Raw genomic sequence first — 18518 nt, forward strand, 5'->3', positions numbered from 1 at the left:
ATTTTAGTTTCTAGCGGTTATTTGTTAACTACGAAAAGTGGAGCAACTTCCACCAGAATCGAGTAGTTCACTTTGTTGTACACACACTAAATGACTTTTATCTCACAATGACTACAATAAGTCAAAGTCCACAGTCTTTACGGACACATTCAATATCTTCAGGCCATAAGTACGCTTGTGACTATGACGGTTGTGATCGCAGCTATAACCGTCTGGAACATCTTACTAGGCATAAACTGAATCGTATGTCATTTCACAGTGTTCGTTGAAACAATACTAAACTAGCAAGATAACCCTGTTGCACGTCGATTCTCTTGTCCAACATGTTCAAAGTTATTTGTCCGAGGCGATTTGCTCCGACGTCATATGCCATCTCATTCTTCATCTGCCCCTCGGGGCCGCAAACGCAAAATTTCAACCGAACAAAATGCATCGCCACCTCAAAATAACACAGACTCTGATGATACCGATCCTTCTGCGTTTAATGGGTCTTCGTCTACCATACCGGCTGTTTCGAGAACTTCTCCTGCTGATGCTGCTGATGAAATGCAAGAAACGATACGCCGATTATCGGATGTGGCAAGTTCTGAAATCCCGTTGATAACCTCTCTACCTACAAATTCGATTGAAAATCTTGATACCATCAATGACATAGACAATGACGGTAGCATTGAAAAATTACATAACGTGCAAGATATCGACGCGATTGAATCAAAAATAGGGATGGATACAAATTTTTCAGTGGACATGATACCAGTCTTTGGTGAAAATGTACTCGATTTTTCTAATTTTCCTTTTGATGACAGATTTACAAACTGGCTTCTTGACGAGAACTGTAACGGCGATGGTGCCGGTTCTGAAGGTTCAATTGGAACTACAGCATCACTGCCAATAGATTCGTCCACGTTTGCTATTCTTCCCGGTTCCGAATTTGGATTTGTGTCTTTACCTTCCCCACCTCAACATGGTGAGCTAGTTTCACCAGAGACATTGAATGGGGTTTTTGATATCTACGCTGTAAGTTCAACTGCTAGTCAACTGCTGAATTTCGTGTAGAATACTAATAATTAGAACGTTATTCCCGATTTGGCGGATTATCCCCAAATGAATTGTCAAACCGTCTCATCTTGGGTACATTTATATTGGCGAAACTTTCACCCCCAGTATCCAATTTTGCACAAACCAACATCCGATCCGAACACTCTGCCTCCTCATTTACTGGTGGCAATTTTCACCTTAGGTACGAAATATGACCCAGACCAAAGTGCCGCCGAAATGGCAATCAAGCTTCATTTGCATTTGCGTGCACTGGTTTACAGCTGTCCTGATTTTGTTCCTCCGGCAAAACTTTGGGTGTTCCAAACTCTGCTACTCGGCGAGATGTTTGAAAAGATTGTGGCTAACAGGCACTTGCACGAAATGTCGCATGTTTTCCATGGCACACTCATCACGCTTATGCGTCGTGGATCATCTTTGGTCAATCCTGAGCTAGCAGATGACGGGTCTGGCCCTGAACCATCTTCAACACTGGAACGCCATTGGAAGCAATGGATCAAAACCGAATCAACCATTCGAACTGCATTTTTTGCTTTTATAGTTGACATTCAACACGCAGAGATGTTTGGACATACTCCAGCTTTGTATGCCAATGAGCTCTCTCTCGAGCTGCCCTGCGATGACAACATGTGGAATGCTGCTGACTCAGAAACTTGGGGAGTCTTGGTTAAGAATACGAAACGCCGTTGCACAACTTTTTTCGCCAGTCTCAAACTGGTGATGTCGCATGGATGGAATCGGTTACGTTTGAATCCGTTTGGAAGATACATTGTTTTACACGGCCTTCTCTCTATTTCGTGGACAATGCGGCAACGCGGTATTATTTCAGGTATCTCGTCCAAGGACAAGAAGGACATGGACCAGAGCAGAGATGCGACACCACGAGCAACGCCGCGGGTATCGAGAGCCACGACTCCGGAACCTGTATCAAAATTGAATGCAGATTGGGATCTTGTAGTATACAAAGCATTTGAGACTTGGAAACTTGCATTTGACTTGTCAGAGTCTGAGAACCCGTCTGCTAGCGGAATACCATACATCCTTGCGTCATCATCGCTACACAGACTAGGGATTATCAGGATTTACACTGACGTTCTACAACTGCATGTTTATGCTGGCCTTTCTAATGTGCTCGGCCGTCCAATCCGAGCACAAGACTGGCTCAGGGCAGAAGAATCAATGAAGGTTTGGGCTCGCTCGCCAGGATCTAGTATTTCTGTGTGGCATGCTTCTCGACTTGTGTCTGGTGCATTCCTGGGACAGACTACATACTCGGCCGATTCAGACATTGTGTTACATCGACCGTGGTGCATATATGTTGCGTGTCTGGTACTCTGGGCATATGGGTATGCAATGGAAAATTGCAGCCGTAAGTATTCTGACTACATACTCTCAATGACTGCTCCACCGTCTGCTTCGTCTTCATCTGGCGCGTCCTCTGCATCACAAAGCGTGGTAAATGGGTTAGCACCGCGATCATTCCGGAGTCAGCGACCAGTAGACGCCGCAGCGTGGAAAGCGAGTGATGACATGGAGCGTTATCTTGAGTCGCTTTTAGCAATCTCTGACCCGGTGGACATACCTACTCTACAGACCAGGAACTGCACTATTGGACTAATGACGTATGCTGGAAACATGTTTAAAAATTGCCGCTGGACTTTACTCGGTGAAGAGGCCGCATACCATTGCCATCGATTGGCGTGCGAGATCCCCGTTCGGTCATGATGGTTGAAATATTGTACAGATTATTAACTAAGGAATATTACCGATAAAATCCATTACCAATGTATCAAAATTTTCCCAACTTGTCAAATCATCAATGAATGTGCCTGGTACCCCGTTTTCAAGCGCAGCCGCGGCCTGCATTTGCTGTGAGTTCATCATTGGAGCATTCATGTCGTATGCGCTGTACAGGTGTTGTGGCTCAGGTTGCATGGGCGGTATCGGCATTGCCATTTGTCGCAGCATTTCATCCGGTAGCGGTCGTGGATTGCGATCGCGAATGACTTCCACTCGGAGTTCTTCAAGAACAACAGCGTATCTGCAAGCCAGACTGTTGTTATCTTCGCCGGCGATTTTGATCTGGGCTTGACATTTCATGGCTGGTTCCAGCGCCTGCTGCCAGTTCGGTCTGCCCTCTGAACGACATTGGATTGCGTAGACGTACAAAACAACCACCGCGCAAAACGCGACGTATTGCGTGAACCACAGAGCAGAGAAAAACTGCGCGTGCTCGGTCAGATCATCCAAAAGTTCGACAACCATTAGTGCCGCAGACACACATTCTTTAACTGCGTTTTCATGTTCAAGATTGCTACTGCGTTGCTGCATTGCACTTGGACTGAGTGACGCAAAACTTGGAAGCAGGAAAGGCCGGTTGACAAGGATGACCGCATGTGAGTATGCAAGAGTAAGCATCTGACTTTGTCGCTGGAGCAACGACATGAGAAGCGATGGCTGTACTCTGAGTGGGTCCAGGAACGCAGGAAGACTTTGTCGCCAGTTTTTGAGGTCACGCGTGTATCGTTCGCTCATTGCGACACGGTCTGAATAATTGACTTTGCGAATGGAGTATAAATCTCGTAGAATTCCAGAAACGGTCCGCATTAAAGTGGCGTGCAAGACCGGAGCGAGCATGACACAGTTGACTGCTTTGTAATTGCTGAGCCTGATTTCGGTTTGGCTCAAATCTTCGTCGTTGACAAGAGCAGGAAGATCTTGGTCAATATCCTCGTCGTGGAATATACTCGGTCGACCGAGAACGACACTGAGATATTTATCCAAACCATACGCGCACCAAAAGGCACGCTTGCGACACTCTTGCTCGATCGAATCGGCTGGGGCTGTGATGGATTTTTGGCGTCTGTGCAACCCTAATGCTTGGATCAGATGTGCCATTGTTCCAAAAAGACTTCGGCAATGATTAATGCGCGAGCAAGACAATAAATAGTAGCACTGACACAAGCGCGCCTGCACACTTGTTAGGCGAGGACGACCGGTCTCCAATTTGAGTTGCTGTTCAGCGGCATGAAAGTACAGCGCACTGCTGTCTTTATGTTTTGCGAAGCCAGGATACTTTTTTGAATGAGCAAATAACATGATTATTATTGCAAAATGCTCTCGTGCACCTTCGGACAATTGAGTACTATCGAATAGATCGTAAAAATCTTCAAGCCATCGTTCAACTGTAGGTCTGTGTAGAAATCTGTATGTTGGCATAGCATACGAGAAGTAGAAATCAATCATTGTTTTGCCTTCCGCTTTAGGAGGTAATATGAAACAACCTGCATTGCTAGCTTTTGGTAATTCTGGATCTCCAAACGTAAGTATCGAAGAGCTCTGATTTGGTAGTTTTATATCACGAAGTCTTTTTTGAACTCGCATGAGAAAAGAAATACCGGAAGAGGAGCCCACATATTGGCCGGAAGAATCCAATTGAGGTGGTTCTGGGGAATTTCGCGTTGATCCACCGTTGAGATGGACTCGCAAGTTTGCAATGTATTCAGGCCCGTCCGTTTTCTCAAAATTTTCGTCTTCTTCCTCTTCCTCTGTTTCTCGGTCTTGAACTTGTGTAATGTTTTCGAGCGGACTTGCACTCGATGTCGTTTCTCGCGATAATCTGGACAATTTATGTTTTTGAGCAGAACTTTGAACTTCGAGACCACTCCACTCTGGCGATGGTGGTCTACCACGATGATACTCAGCTGTAAACTCACAGCCCAGTCCCAGCTGTACGCATCTGACACATGGTAGATTTCCACTACATCGTGTCTTTTTGCTTTAATCCATAGTTAGCATATTTAACAGTACATCTGTATCAAAACAACGCACCGTTTGCAATTATCACATGCTCGACTCACACGCTGTCTCTGGAGATGCACCTTTCTCTGTTTTCTCGGCGGTTGAGTTGAATCAGGACTTGGTGACAGCCCAGTCCCGGTTGAAGCTGCACTTTCAGACCGGATCTCGTGGCCTCGAATCATCGACTGATTAGTGTCGTCCGTAGTAGCATTAGTAGAAGTAACGTGAGATACAACAGACGACTCTAAAAGCGCAGGGTCGGCTGCGCACATTAAGATTATTTAAGCAATTTGGGGGTAATAAGGAAAGAAATCGTATTAATTAGAACATATGATGTCGATGGCAGTAGAGTTGACTGACCCGGTCGCCTTGAGCATTGTTCTGGTAGTGAGATTTCAGATAATAGAAAGGATTTCTTATTAAACTCTTATGCATTATGTTCACCAAAATAAAAACAGTGTTTTTTAGTCACATCACTTCATATTCGCAAAATAAATGCTTATAATTGCTAGTAAGTATAATTATTTAGTAATAAATTAAAAGCTCTAAAATTAATTCTTCATTATGACAACTGCTGAATGCGTTGAAGATCCTTTAACGTGTGCGGGTTGTTTTAGGCGCAGCATGGTTCAGCTTCACTGTTTAGGTTTCAACTTTAGGTTTCAGGGTTACATGCTACTACAATACCCTTATTTTTAATTTATTAGAAAATTAAAGTTTTCAATCTCTTATCTTATCTACAGCATTTTGATCGTTCCTGCTTCCAGCTTCACACACGCGGAGATGAGCGAAAGAAAAAGGCATCAAAGCTTTTGAATGGTCGAAGTTTATTGATTTTAACCTACACCTTTTTTTCGCCGTCGGCCACTTTTGGTCTGTGTTTTGTCGAGCCAATCGTTAAAGATATATGAATGGACCAAGTTGAGAGAAGAGCTGAGAGAAGAAGCAGCCGAGGCAAAAAGATATGTAGACAAAAGACTTTATGAGAACTGTAGTCCAAGTATCACGGCAAAACATTAAAGTGAGTCTTAGGTAGCTTAATCTCCAAATTAAAGAGCATGACTCAAAGTAATCCTACTGTAATCACAAAGTAAAACTAACAAAAAGATGGCTGATAGAGAGTGATGGCCCAAGCGGAAAGCATGGCAAGGCGTTGCCGTGAATTCCTACTTCCTGCCCATTTTGCCAAATCACTGACCCTTTGTTAGCAACCCTCGAAAGCCAATATCTACTTCATAATTCTTCTTCTTTTTTTCTTGTTTTCCTCTCCTTTTTTCTCCTTTCCCTTCATTCACTGTCTAATCGAATCTAAAAAGTAAGATCCCGTTCATGGCGTCAGATGAGAGAGCAGACGCATCGCTTTTGAGTGCAACTGACTCAACTGCTCTCATCGCGCCTTCAGAGTACAGAGACCAGTTTTCAGATCTCCCGATCGCTGAAGCTCAAATTCTACGCGATCAAGTCAAAACTCCTGAGGTTAAGACTTCCTTCTTTTCTGCATACAGATATGCCACTATGCGCGATAAATTTGTTATTGCCTTTGCAGTGTTCTGTGCTGCTGCTGAAGGTTCAATCAAGGCTGCTATGCCAATCATGTTTGGCCTCTTTGCCCAAAACTTCACGGATTATATTACTTCTCGTGATTTTTACGGCTATTTTGGTGGATACGACAATTTCATGTACGAATATGAAAAATACACAACTGCGTCGTACTTCAATTCGTCGGATTTCAACTCGTCATACTTCACGGACTCTCCTTACTATGAAAGCACTTATAACTTTACCATGATCCCCATGTATGTGAGTGACGATGACTTTCAGAGAGAGGCCAGTTACAACTCCATTTATTTCATCTATTTCGCTATCGCTGAGATGCTGTTTTCATATGTCTTTGTCTTTACTTTGATTGACAGAGGCGATGTGCTCGCAGCTCGTATCCGTCAAAATTATCTCGGTGCAATTTTGAAGCAGAACATGGCATATTTCGATAAGCTCGGAACCGGTGAAATCACTACTCGTATCTCGTCAGACACTATGATGATACAGGATGGTATTTCAGAAAAGCTGGGATATTTGATCTCATTTAGCTCTACCTTTGTCTGTTCATTTATCGTCGGTTACTCACTTTCTCCTCGTTTGGCAGGATTTCTATCGATTGTTGCGGTCTTCATCGTTGGCTCCTTTATCTTTGCTTCCTCCCGTATGACTGCATTGTACAGTAAGGCGCTTAACGGGTCATCCGCTGGTGGTTCGATTGTTGAAGAAGTTCTTTCATCAATCCGCAATGTTCAAGCTTTCGGCATCCAAGAAAGATTGTCTTCGCGTTACGATTACTTCCTGGGAGTTAGTCAGCGATATGCGCTTCGTGCTGGTTTCTATGCTGGCTCAATCAGTGGCATCGCTTGGCTAGGTCTCTATCTTGACGACGCTATGGCTTTTTACGAGGGTCCTAAGTTTCTTCTTCGCAATGAAATCAGCATTCTTGCCTTGGTCACCATTCTTGCATCTATGATTCAGGGACTGTTTGCCATCACATCTATTACAGTTCATGTTCGTGCAGTTTCCGCTTCTGCTTCTGCAATCAACAAAATTTACACCACTATTGATCGTGAATCGGCCATTGACTCGGCATCTTTGGCTGGCCGCACTCTTGATAAGGTTGAAGGCAATCTTGAGTTAAAAGATGTCAAGTTTATCTACCCCTCGCGTCCAGATGTTATTGTCATGCAGAATTTTAATCTAAAGATCAAGGCCGGCACTACAGTTGCGCTAGTTGGTGCTTCAGGATCTGGAAAGTCTACCATTGTTGGACTTATCGAGCGCTTTTATAAGCCGGTAAAGGGTAAAGTTTACTTTGACGGAGTTGACATCGAGGAACTTAATGTTAAGTGGCTTCGTCAGCAGATTGCTCTTGTCCAGCAGGAGCCTATTTTGTTCGCTGGTACTGTTTACGAAAATGTTGCCTTTGGACTTATTGGAACTTCTTTTGAATTTGCTTCTGAGATTGAGAAGCGAGCACTTGTTGAGGATGCTTGCACACAGGCTAATGCTATGATTTTCATTGATACTTTGCCTAAGGGTCTTGATACTCATGTTGGTGATCGTGGATTTTTGCTGTCTGGCGGTCAAAAGCAAAGAGTCGCCATTGCACGTGCTATTGTTTCCAACCCCAAGATTTTGTTGCTTGACGAAGCTACCTCTGCGCTCGATACGAAGAGCGAAGGCATTGTTCAAGATGCCCTTGATAAGGCTTCTAAGAACCGTACTACAATTGTTATTGCCCATCGTCTCTCTACTATTAAGGATGCAAACACAATTGTTGTTATGAACCGTGGTGTTATTCTCGAAACTGGAACGCACGATGAGCTTATCGCTAAGCGTGGCGAGTATTACGGCCTTGTTCAGACTCAGAATGTTGAGCACGATATCGAGAAGACATTTGAGCAAGCAGAAATTATTGATGGTGTCGAAGTTGACAGTGTTGAAGAGATGCTTGACGAGAAGGCTGTCCTTGACGGTGAGGTTCAGTCTGAGTCGGAGGAGTCTAGCACATCTATGGACAAAGAGACTTCAAGATTGCTCCTCTCCCGAACCAAGACTGCCAGATCTATTTCAAGTGCTATTGCTTCAAACATGGTCGAAGAGACCGAAAAACAATACACTGTGAAAGAGCTATTCTTTTTCCTGTACGATCTTAGCCGTCCTGAAGCTAAGCTTAACCTCATTGCTCTTGGGTTCACCATCATCATGGCTGCTGGCTATCCTTATCTCAGCACTGTCTATTCTGGATCGGTTGATGCTCTTGGTGAGCTGCCCGACGAAGAGGCCATGTTGAGACGCTTGAAAGTCAACAACATCACATATCTGATTATGGGTGCTATTGGTAAGTTGGGTGGTAGTATATCTGATTCAATGCTAACTCTGGATAGAACTGATTTGCCCTATTATGGCTGTCGGTTTGTTTTCATACTCTGGTCAGCGATTGGTTCGCCGTATTCGCATGCGCACTCTTCGCCAGATCGTGCGTCAAGACATCGGCTTTTTTGATATGAAGGCCAACACTTCTGGCTCGTTGACATCTGCAATTTCAAAGGACTCGGGTGCTATTGAGGGTCTGTCTGGTGCTACTCTTGGACAGCTCTTCAACTCTGCCATCATGTTGTTTGGTGCTATTGGTGTCGCGCTTGGAGTGGCATGGAAGCTTGCTGCTGTTGCTAGTTCTTGCATCCCTCTTTTGCTCGCGTCTGGATTCTATCGATTTTATTTGCTTGCTAAGCACCAAGCAAGTGTCAAAGCGGCGTATGGTCAGTCTTCTTCGTACGCGTGCGAAGCAGCATCGTCAATCAAGACTGTTGCTGCGTTGACCAAGGAGGATCATGTTATTGTGAATTACAAGAATGCGCTTGACAGTCTTCACACTGGTGGAGTTCGCCAGAATAGCAACAGTGCAATGCTGTATGCTCTTTCGCAGTCGCTCGTCTACTTGATCCAGGCTCTCATTTTCTGGTACGGAAGTACGTTGGTGCGGACCGACAACTACAGTGTTTACATGTTCTTTGTCGCCATGATTAGTATTACGAACGGTACTCAGAACGGTTCTATTATCTTCTCATATGCTCTTGATATGGCTCGTGCTTATGATGCCGCTGGAAACATCAAGCGGCTGTATGAACACGAGCCCTTGATTGACTCATGGAGCAATGAGGGTGAAGTTCTCAACGATACTGACGGAAACATTGAGTTTAAAAATGTGCACTTCAGATACCCTACCCGACTCCAAGTTCCTGTTCTTAGAGGATTAAACTTGACTGTTAAGAGAGGCCAGTATGTTGCATTAGTTGGCGCGTCAGGTTGTGGTAAGAGTACTACAATTGGCTTACTTGAGCGTTTCTACAACCCACTTTCCGGTCAAATTTTCCTCGACGGGCGCGACATTTCAACTTTGAACATCAACGACTACCGCAGTCACATTGCTTTAGTCCAGCAAGAGCCGACTTTGTACTCTGGTTCGGTTCGGGAGAATGTCAAATACGGAAGTCTTGATGTGGAAATCTCAGATGAGGCCATGTACGACGCGTGCAAGAAGGCAAACATCCACGACTTTATAATGTCTCTGCCCGATGGGTATGAAACTATGTGTGGTGCCAAAGGCTCATTGTTTTCCGGCGGCCAGAAACAGAGAATTGCGATTGCTCGCGCGTTGATTAGAGATCCTAAAGTCCTGCTTCTCGACGAAGCCACATCAGCTTTGGACAACGAATCTGAGAAGGTCGTCCAGACCGCGCTTGATAACGCAGCCAAGGGCAGGACTACAATCGCTATCGCTCACAGACTGAGCACGATTCAAAAGGCGGATATCATTTACGTGTTTGAGAACGGTCGGGTGCTTGAGAGCGGCACGCATCAGGAGCTGCTTGCAAACAAGATGAAATATTACGAGCTTGTTAAGTTGCAGGCTTTAGAACAGAATTAAGATAGACAGATTTTTTTATATAGGTATTTTGGCTACATATGGTTATAGATGTTAGGTACTTGTCACTCATTAGAATATACGCACTCATTAGAAATATGCTCTCTTGCATTGCATTTCATGCAGTGAAATACTGAATCTGCTATGTGTCTACGCTTACGACTTCCACCAGATAAAAGTACATGAAATATGTTACAATCAGCTCATTAAATTACATTAATAATCCATGTCGAGCTCAATCTCACCATCACCGATCCCGCCGGCCAAAATATCGTTCTCCTCCGTGTCGGCACCTGGGAATGCTGTACTGCTGGTGGAGGCTGTAAACGCCGGCGCCGCCGCGACCGCCGATGACGTGTTGTCTTTGGGCTTGTCCTTTGTCGCCACCGTTTGCGCGGCAATGAAGTTGACGTCGGTGTTGTACTGTGACTGCACTGACCGTTTGATCCGTAGCATCTCTTTGAAAGTGTCCTCAGTTCCGTTGAGAACTTCAAACTCGTGCCACTTGTCCCAGTACCGAGTATGCAGCCGGGGATCTGCAAACTGACTTCCGTGAACCCAGACGCCACGTGCCCGGTCAATGTCGCCAAGCTTGCTTTCCATCTCGGCAAAATCAATGCACAGCTCCCGACAGTCGCGATCGGGAAGAAGCTCGATAGCTTTCTCGTAAATCTCACGCGTAGCTGGTAAGCCGTATATTGATGCAGTCTTCTTAATGAAAAACTTGTACATATCTGCTCGGTCCTTCTCTGCTACCGCTCGAGTGGCACGATCATAAATTTGCATTGCGTTTCGTGCAAGGCCACGCTTTTCTTCCAACTCACCATAGAGTAAGAACAATGGCTTTGCGAAATTTTCGGGACATTTTTCTAGTGCCTGTTCAAACAGATCCCGTAACCTCTCAATATCAAGCTTCTGCTCCATAGCCTTCGTGAGATACAAATTCCAAATTTCAAATGCAACTGGGTAACTGAACTGCTCGACACCGCGTTCATAAACTTTAAACGCATCTTCGTATAGATTGTTTTCTTCCAACAGGTTCGCGTAATTAACAACCGTCAGTGGCGTGGCAATCTTTAATTCAAATATGCGATCGTAGATCTTTCGCGTCTCCTCAAGTGTACTAACACTTTCCATCAAGTCAACGTAAAAAGACCAGACCTTCATACTTTTGTGTAAGCGTTGCTGCACGGGTATATTCTCATCAAAAAAGTCCACTTTAGATCGCTGAGGTCCTTTGGTTGCTTTCGCCATGATCTCGACAGCAGTATCAAAATTTTCGTTTCGTAATTCCATTTCAGCCCATTCAATGTATAAGTCACCAAGCTCATTGGCGGACTTGAACGGCACACGAACACCGCGCTCAAATATTAGCCTGGCTTGTCGTAGATCGCCAGCGGTTTCGTAAAACTTGGCAAAAGACGTCCACAGCTTGTATAAATGCCCTACTGCTGCTTTCTTTGGGTTGATAGTTGCAATAGCATCGGTATATGTCTGAACGATTTGATCATCGTTCTTACCCCACAATGCAACTCGCTTTTCCCATTCGCTAACATTGTGTGGGTTTTGCCGTAGTAACACGTCATTCACCAAAAACGGTCGTCGATCCATCAATTGCTCAAACTTCATCATTCTGATATCGAGCTCCATTTCAACCTCATTGTCATTGGTTTCTGCAAGTTTTTCCATCAAGTTTGAAATTACAGATTCTTCAAACTCGGCATAACTATCAAATATAAGAGTAAAGTCTCGAACAGTCATGACGGTAGTGACACCTTCTTCAAACGCATCTCGAGCACCTTCAAAATCACCAATGGCGATCTTGTACATTGCAAGGTTCACCCATAGTTTTCCTCTCTGATCTGAAAACTTCTCTAGACCAGACCTAATGATTTTCTCTGTATCAATGACGTCTCTCGAACCATGCTCTCTATTATGAGCGCGAATATCGCGAGCATGATGTACAAGAAGATCTGTCAATTCTGTCCAAATTTGAAACTCGCTTTTACCGTTTTTAGAGACATAGCTAGGCGTGTTTAGCAAGGCGACGTATTGAATCACTGCTTCAGCATAGTACTCCAAAGACACTAATAGATCCACGTAATCTTCAATATTCTGTGGTTTGAATTGTAAATAACGTTTGTATATTTTAACAGCAGTTGGACCTTTAACAGATTTCGCAAAGTCAAGATATAACGGCCATATCCGTTCATGCTGTGTTATAGGGAGTGCTCGTAGTGCGCGATCAAATGTCCTGCGAGTTTGTGTGATCCGGCATTGTTCCATTAGAAAGTGAAGATAATCTGACCATATCCGAGGCATCTAGAGATGTTAGTCTATTCCTATAAAAATCAATTGGGTTCACCGTACTTGACTTAGCATCATCAATGCCCGCTCAAAACACTCGTTAACCTTCACAAATTCGTCTTCGTATTTCGCTGGATTTATTCCTTGTAAATGCTGCACTCTGAAGTCAAGATACATTTTCCATATTTTGTAAGATCTGCCCAAATCCCGACACGCCCGCTCAAAAACGAACACACGCTCAGGAATTCTTGAATTTGCCTTATATTGGATATAGCGCAGCCATGGCGCAAGTGTTAATGGGTTTTGCAATATATCCTGCTCAAACTGAATGTCTCCTTCTGAGATTAAGTAAAGATCTAATGCTTTAGAGCCAGATCTGTCGACCGACGGCATTTTCTGTTGTTCACAATGGTCCAAATTACTGTGCTCATGGGGCATTTTGTATGGAGAAAATTGTAGAATATGCTTGTGAATTTTAAGGCATATCTGTGCAATATATTTTTTATTTGTCACAATCTAAGTTTTATCTATGGGTAGTCTCTGACACCGAAGTCACTTTTACTGGCCAGACCCTAAAAAGAGTTCGTCAATTGGCCTTCACTAAAACAATACATTTATTATGTCTGGAGCTGCTAATAGGTAGGTGCTTAATATATGCTATAATTGAGCTTTTGGTCGATATGGCTTTTATTTCTAGTCCATTCTACAACGATGACTGTGTGAAGTAAAGAGGATTTAAGCAGTAATTGCTAACTTACGTATAGAGAGGCGGTCTTTCCGACCCGAATGACCCTTACGCTTATGAAGGGCAAACTTAAAGGCGCTACTACCGGACACAGTCTGTTGAAGCGCAAGTCGGAGGCTTTGACTGGTCGTTTCCGTGATATCACGCGAAGAATTGATGAGGTTGGTACTACAAATTGTAATTGACTTTCAATTGAAAACCTATTCTAACAACTTGTGTTAGGCTAAGCGGAAAATGGGTCGTGTTATGCAGGTTGCTGCTTTCTCTCTTGCTGAAGTTACCTATGCAACTGGTGATAGTATTGGATACCAGGTCCAGGAGTCTGCCAAAAGCGCCCGTTTCCGTGTCCGTGCTAAGCAGGAGAACGTTTCTGGTGTTTACCTTCCTCAATTCGAAGCCTATTACATTGAGGAGAACAACGGTTGGTTGAAATTTGCATAGTGACTGTGACTGGAGACTAACAAAGTAGATTTCAAACTTACTGGTCTTGGACGTGGTGGCCAGCAGGTTCAAAAGGCCAAGGAGGTTTACTCTAAGGCTGTTGAGACGCTGATTGAACTTGCTTCACTTCAGACTGCTTTCGTTATTCTTGACGAAGTTATCAAGGTCACCAATCGACGTGTCAATGCCATTGAGCATGTCATTATTCCTAGAACCGAGAATACCATTAAATGTAAAAAGAAATTAACGTCATGTGTTATATCCTGTTGCTGACTTTATCTAGATATCAACAACGAACTGGATGAATTGGAGAGAGAAGATTTCTATCGTCTGAAGAAGGTTCAAGACAAGAAGCAGCGTGATGCTGCTGCATTAGCTTTGGAGCAAGCTGCAGAGGCCAGCGCCAAACAGGCTCTCGATGCTGAGCATTTGGTTGGTCCTAGTGCGTTGACTGCTGAAGCGCCAGAAGATTTGACCGCTGAGCGTGACGATGACATCATCTTCTAGATATAGCGCCTTGTTTTAGCGGTTGTGAACAGTGGATGATCTCTTTTTTTAGTTTAATTAATTTCATCAGACTGTAGCATATTGTAGCATATTTCAGCATACTGTAGCTGACGGTAGTAATATATACGTTTGAAGGTCTCGCTAAGTGTAATGGTAATAGTTATCCCAGACAATGTATATGCAAAATGGTGTCTAAATAGAAAACCAAAGACTATTTAAGCCTTTCTCCTCCATCTTCAGCATTTTTTGATTTTACTTCAGAGTCCTCAGTCTCATCTTCCTTTATCCGCTTTTCTATGTCTTTGGGCAGTTCTAAGCCAACACGTCGTGCCGTTAGACGCACACGCTCGTGATCTTCGAGTGTTGCAGTCGGATTGTATCTGTCCAACAAAATCTAACAGGGTAAGTTCATTCACATCAGGTATTTGCACATAGGCTACTACTACCTTATACGTTCGTTGACTTCGTAAATAAGTTAATATCTCTCCAGCATCTGTGACTTTCTGTTTAGCTTTGTCTTGATCAACATTTTCACTGTCGACTTTGAAGTGGTCTCGCATAACATTACGTAACTGCTCATGCAGTAAATCTAATTTGTTGTTTGAACTATGCACTGGCGGCTGTGGTGGAGGCGCCGACATGTCTAGTGTCTGTTGTAATATTGTACTAACAGTTGTTGGTTTTTGCGCAGTCGCAGTAGACATCCACGCCTCTAGTTCTCTTAATAATGATCTGTATACTTTGCTCGACATCTTTTGTACTTTTGAATTGTCCTTTTTAAGCCAAAATTTGGTGTGACATTTGTACAGATAGAATCGACAATTTACGCGAAATATTGAAAGTAACCCTAAACCAACAATGTGGTACAAACCCATCAAAACGCGTAGACGAGAATACATCCAATCCATCCCTGAAAAAACACTAATCGAGCGCGCGCATTCTCGACAACAAACCAGAGATTGCCCCCTTATTTTTTGGCTTCAGATTGACTAATAATATATCAGATTAATTATTTATAGATTGAACGGTTACCGACTGGCTATTAATTAATATTAAAGTCTTTTACGTTGACTTAATACACGTCACCACGGCTAGACTCGATCTTGCATCACGTTTTAGAAGGACATTATGTCCTCATCTGAACGCTCGGATGATGTGGAAACTAGTCTGACTGCTACTCCGAATCAATCTCGACCATCAGTAAGTCTGGGTACATTCTCAATATGCCCTTCTGCAAAAACTGTCGTGTCTACGACAACAACTACCACAACCACTTCATTATCTCCATTTGTCATTCAACCTCCTCGGCGCAATACACTTATTAAGACTTCATCTTCTTCAAACGATGCTTCTTCTTCAATAGAGCTACGAAACGAACTATTGGATCCCATAAAATACCCTCTGGCAGATCAACCTACTCCTTCCGCTCTAAAAAGTTTTTTCTTCGAATTAGATGGTCAAATTTCGCATTTCACAGAGTCTCAGCATACCATGGACTCTATCAAAGATGTACGTATAAGCTGGCAAAATGCTGGTCTGTTGCTGACATATTACTTACAGCAGAAGTTAAACAGAAGCTTACCCATGACCACGTCCAAAGTATGTCTACCAAATGCTTCTAAACGAACAGTTACGACAACGACGACTACTACTTCTTCAAGCTCATGTAATTCAGATAGCTTATCAGATGACGCTACATCACGTAAGCGTCCAGCCTCCCCCTCTGCTGCTTCTCAAGCTGCCACAGTTGAATCCACAGTGTCCGTCGACTGGAACAAAGCCATAAATCGTGTCCATAAAAGACAAATGATGGTTAAAGCTAAATCTGAACAGTCTTCTGACGTCAACTGCATCTCTGCTCAGAACGACAACTTTGAAGTACAAGACTCGACTCAAAACACAGAAAAATTTCATTCCACAGACTGCCAACTTGATGCTAAGAAACTCTTGAAATTAGGTCTTTCAACTCCTCTGCCATCAGCAAGCCCGTTGCCACATATGATGCTAGATGATCCTGCGGTTGCCAGCTCTTTAGGCGACTCTCATACAAGTCCGAAAGACCTACCTAATCAACCGTCGCTGCCGTCTCCGTCATTGTCGCCTGTGACGGGCTCTATCCAAAAGTTAATTGCAGAGGATTATTTTTCTGTCGAAAGAGACCCAGTTGATACCGATTCGTCGGTTGAATTTTCATCAAGGCATACAACCATGATGATGCAGATTCCAGCAGTGCTTGACACATTTGAAAGTCTTCCTGCAAATGTTCAAGATTACGTTTTGTATCAATTGTTAAGACGATGCTCGAAGAAGACGTTGTCTATGGTGGCTTCTACCGTAATGCCAGCTTTAAGGTGCGACTTCTTAGCCCATTTACCGCAAGAACTGATTTCCAACATTTTGCAGTACTTGGATGTGCATTCGCTATGTGTTGCAGTTCAAGTCTCAAAAACATGGAAGCAAGCTGTCGATGGTTCTCTCTACACTTGGAGAAAGCTTCTGGATATAGACGGATTTGCCCCAAAGCCAGGTGAAATGGAACAAGCAATCAGAGAAGGATGGGGAATGGTCAATTGGAACACAACGGATGGCTCTTCTGGTTCAATGGCTCGAGATCTAAACATCGGTAGCATTGCTGAGAATGCTGGTCCTTCAACCCTGATGCATTCAGAGATTCAGGCGGCTGGTAGTGCCGTTGCGTTACAGCTGCCATTTCCAAATATGTACAAAGCAATTTATAGACGGAGATATTTAATCAACCAAAATTGGATGTCGCCAAATTCTCGTCCGAAACATCTGTCGTTCCCAGGACACGGGCGTGACGTGGTTACCTGTTTACAGTTTGACGCCGACAAAATCGTCACGGGATCAGATGATTTATCAATAAATGTTTTTGATACAAATACTGGAAAGTTTCGTGCAAAGTTAAACGGCCACGAAGGCGGAGTCTGGGCATTGCAGTACCACGGCAACACGATTGTGTCAGGCTCTACCGATCGAACGGTGCGTGTTTGGAATATCAAGAAGCAGGCATGCACACAGATTTTTTACGGTCATACGTCCACCGTAAGATGTCTCCAAATTATGCACCCAGTACAGGTGGGCACTAATCCAGATGGCAGCCCAATTATGGCGCCAAAAGAGCCAATCATCATCACCGGATCGCGCGATTCAACCATCCGGATATGGAAATTCCCCAACGTCGACACGGACCCAGATTACTTGCCTGAGACCCAAAGCGAAGACGGAGGGCCGTATTTTTTGCGTGTTTTACAGGGCCATCTGCATTCTGTCCGCGCCATCGATGGACACGGAGATCTGCTTGTTTCGGGATCGTATGATACATGTGTACGAGTGTGGAAGATCTCAACTGGCGAATGCTTGTTTCGTCTAGCGGGACACGGGGCTAAGGTGTACTCTGTGGTTATGGATGCACAGCGATCAAGATGTGTGTCTGGATCGATGGACTGGCTCATTAAGGTTTGGAGTTTGGAGACTGGCTCATGTCTGTATACGCTTGAAGGCCACACCTCGCTCGTGGGCTTGTTAGAGCTCAATTATAGTTCTCTTGTATCGGCAGCTGCTGATGCGACTTTACGAGTCTGGGACCCTGAAACTGGACAATTCCGACACAAACTAGAGGGACACGCTGGTGCAATAACTTGTTTCCAGCACGATAACTATAAAGTTGTCTCAGGAAGTGAAGGAGCTTTAAAATTGTGGGATATTAGAACTGGAAGACATGTCAAAGATCTTCTGTCTGATGTGAATCGTGTGTGGCAAGTGAGATTTGATGAGAGACGCTGTGTTGCTGCTGTCCAGCGCGGTAACAGGACATCAATTGAAGTATGCACATTTGACTGGCTTAAAGTGATATTAGCTAACAGTTCCAGGTACTAAACTTTGACTATGATCCCGCTAGTGCTGCAGACGACGCGTTGCAAGGGTCGCCAGCGTCGGCAACAACTGAGTACTCCGAGCCTCCACTAGAGGTCACTGAGTAATAATTTTGTTATATTGATGTTTTTTGGGATACTGCATGGGATTGACATCATATTGGGTATTTAAATAAAGTTATGCCTTTTCTATTGTACAATTCATAGACTTCGTAGCTTCATGTCTCTCGATGGCGAAGAGGGCTTGAATCGGGTTAGGGTTAAGCAATGCTTTGAAATGCTCGGATCTTTGCGCCTG

At 43.9% G+C, this 18518-nt stretch overlaps 7 protein-coding genes across 7 annotated transcripts; 4 read left to right on the forward strand and 3 right to left on the reverse strand.

Annotated features, from left to right (window-relative positions):
* The first annotated feature begins 41 nt into the window (after positions 1-41).
* Positions 42-3169, forward strand: V1512DRAFT_292482 (fungal-specific transcription factor domain-containing protein). The gene is made up of 3 exons (XM_066918298.1): positions 42-243; positions 290-1017; positions 1072-3169. Exons 1-3 carry the CDS (start codon positions 108-110, stop codon positions 2779-2781), a joined length of 2574 nt encoding a protein of 857 aa, XP_066770174.1. The 5' UTR covers positions 42-107; the 3' UTR covers positions 2782-3169.
* On the reverse strand, positions 2779-5470 carry V1512DRAFT_265938 (fungal-specific transcription factor domain-containing protein). Its single transcript, XM_066916999.1, has 2 exons — positions 4888-5470; positions 2779-4834 (listed from the first exon to the last, which is right to left on the reverse strand). Exons 1-2 carry the CDS (start codon positions 5127-5129, stop codon positions 2809-2811), a joined length of 2268 nt encoding a protein of 755 aa, XP_066770175.1. The 5' UTR covers positions 5130-5470; the 3' UTR covers positions 2779-2808.
* Positions 5471-5970: 500 nt separating this feature from the next.
* V1512DRAFT_277444 (P-loop containing nucleoside triphosphate hydrolase protein) lies at positions 5971-10428 on the forward strand. The gene is made up of 2 exons (XM_066917909.1): positions 5971-8740; positions 8787-10428. Exons 1-2 carry the CDS (start codon positions 6187-6189, stop codon positions 10328-10330), a joined length of 4098 nt encoding a protein of 1365 aa, XP_066770176.1. The 5' UTR covers positions 5971-6186; the 3' UTR covers positions 10331-10428.
* On the reverse strand, positions 10362-13066 carry V1512DRAFT_277445 (uncharacterized protein). The gene is made up of 2 exons (XM_066917910.1): positions 12698-13066; positions 10362-12649 (listed from the first exon to the last, which is right to left on the reverse strand). The coding sequence occupies exons 1-2, from the start codon at positions 13025-13027 to the stop codon at positions 10544-10546; spliced, it is 2436 nt and encodes an 811-aa protein (XP_066770177.1). The 5' UTR covers positions 13028-13066; the 3' UTR covers positions 10362-10543.
* A 139-nt stretch (positions 13067-13205) lies between these two features.
* On the forward strand, positions 13206-14507 carry V1512DRAFT_228446 (ATP synthase subunit D-domain-containing protein). The gene is made up of 5 exons (XM_066913893.1): positions 13206-13273; positions 13399-13540; positions 13602-13800; positions 13849-14052; positions 14104-14507. The coding sequence occupies exons 1-5, from the start codon at positions 13254-13256 to the stop codon at positions 14325-14327; spliced, it is 789 nt and encodes a 262-aa protein (XP_066770178.1). The 5' UTR covers positions 13206-13253; the 3' UTR covers positions 14328-14507.
* Positions 14508-14538: 31 nt separating this feature from the next.
* On the reverse strand, positions 14539-15079 carry V1512DRAFT_254524 (uncharacterized protein; the record flags this gene model as incomplete). The annotated part of the gene is made up of 2 exons (XM_066914777.1): positions 14539-14721; positions 14774-15079. 2 exons carry the CDS (start codon positions 15077-15079, stop codon positions 14539-14541), a joined length of 489 nt encoding a protein of 162 aa, XP_066770179.1.
* Positions 15080-15244: 165 nt separating this feature from the next.
* On the forward strand, positions 15245-18417 carry V1512DRAFT_292488 (WD40-repeat-containing domain protein). Its single transcript, XM_066918299.1, has 3 exons — positions 15245-15836; positions 15888-18170; positions 18218-18417. The coding sequence occupies exons 1-3, from the start codon at positions 15456-15458 to the stop codon at positions 18326-18328; spliced, it is 2775 nt and encodes a 924-aa protein (XP_066770180.1). The 5' UTR covers positions 15245-15455; the 3' UTR covers positions 18329-18417.
* The last annotated feature ends 101 nt before the right edge of the window (positions 18418-18518 follow it).

This window comes from Lipomyces arxii (assembly GCF_038497795.1).
Source record: "Lipomyces arxii strain Phaff 12-163 unplaced genomic scaffold V1512scaffold_16, whole genome shotgun sequence".
In the NCBI taxonomy this organism is placed as follows: Eukaryota; Fungi; Ascomycota; class Lipomycetes; order Lipomycetales; family Lipomycetaceae; genus Lipomyces; species Lipomyces arxii.

Coding starts and splice junctions, on each gene's coding strand:
- V1512DRAFT_265938 (XM_066916999.1), bottom strand. CDS start 5,129: ATGTGCGCAGCCGACCCTGCGCTTTTAGAGTCGTCTGTTGTATCTCAC. Junction 4,835..4,887: donor GCATGTGATAATTGCAAACG/GTGCGTTGTTTT, acceptor TATGGATTAAAG/CAAAAAGACACGATGTAGTG.
- V1512DRAFT_292482 (XM_066918298.1), top strand. CDS start 108: ATGACTACAATAAGTCAAAGTCCACAGTCTTTACGGACACATTCAATA. Junction 244..289: donor TACTAGGCATAAACTGAATC/GTATGTCATTTC, acceptor TAAACTAGCAAG/ATAACCCTGTTGCACGTCGA. Junction 1,018..1,071: donor GGGTTTTTGATATCTACGCT/GTAAGTTCAACT, acceptor ACTAATAATTAG/AACGTTATTCCCGATTTGGC.
- V1512DRAFT_228446 (XM_066913893.1), top strand. CDS start 13,254: ATGTCTGGAGCTGCTAATAG. Junction 13,541..13,601: donor TCACGCGAAGAATTGATGAG/GTTGGTACTACA, acceptor AACTTGTGTTAG/GCTAAGCGGAAAATGGGTCG. Junction 13,801..13,848: donor TTACATTGAGGAGAACAACG/GTTGGTTGAAAT, acceptor CTAACAAAGTAG/ATTTCAAACTTACTGGTCTT.
- V1512DRAFT_277444 (XM_066917909.1), top strand. CDS start 6,187: ATGGCGTCAGATGAGAGAGCAGACGCATCGCTTTTGAGTGCAACTGAC. Junction 8,741..8,786: donor TCTGATTATGGGTGCTATTG/GTAAGTTGGGTG, acceptor AACTCTGGATAG/AACTGATTTGCCCTATTATG.
- V1512DRAFT_292488 (XM_066918299.1), top strand. CDS start 15,456: ATGTCCTCATCTGAACGCTCGGATGATGTGGAAACTAGTCTGACTGCT. Junction 15,837..15,887: donor CCATGGACTCTATCAAAGAT/GTACGTATAAGC, acceptor TATTACTTACAG/CAGAAGTTAAACAGAAGCTT. Junction 18,171..18,217: donor GTAACAGGACATCAATTGAA/GTATGCACATTT, acceptor TAACAGTTCCAG/GTACTAAACTTTGACTATGA.
- V1512DRAFT_277445 (XM_066917910.1), bottom strand. CDS start 13,027: ATGCCGTCGGTCGACAGATCTGGCTCTAAAGCATTAGATCTTTACTTA. Junction 12,650..12,697: donor CATTGATGATGCTAAGTCAA/GTACGGTGAACC, acceptor TAACATCTCTAG/ATGCCTCGGATATGGTCAGA.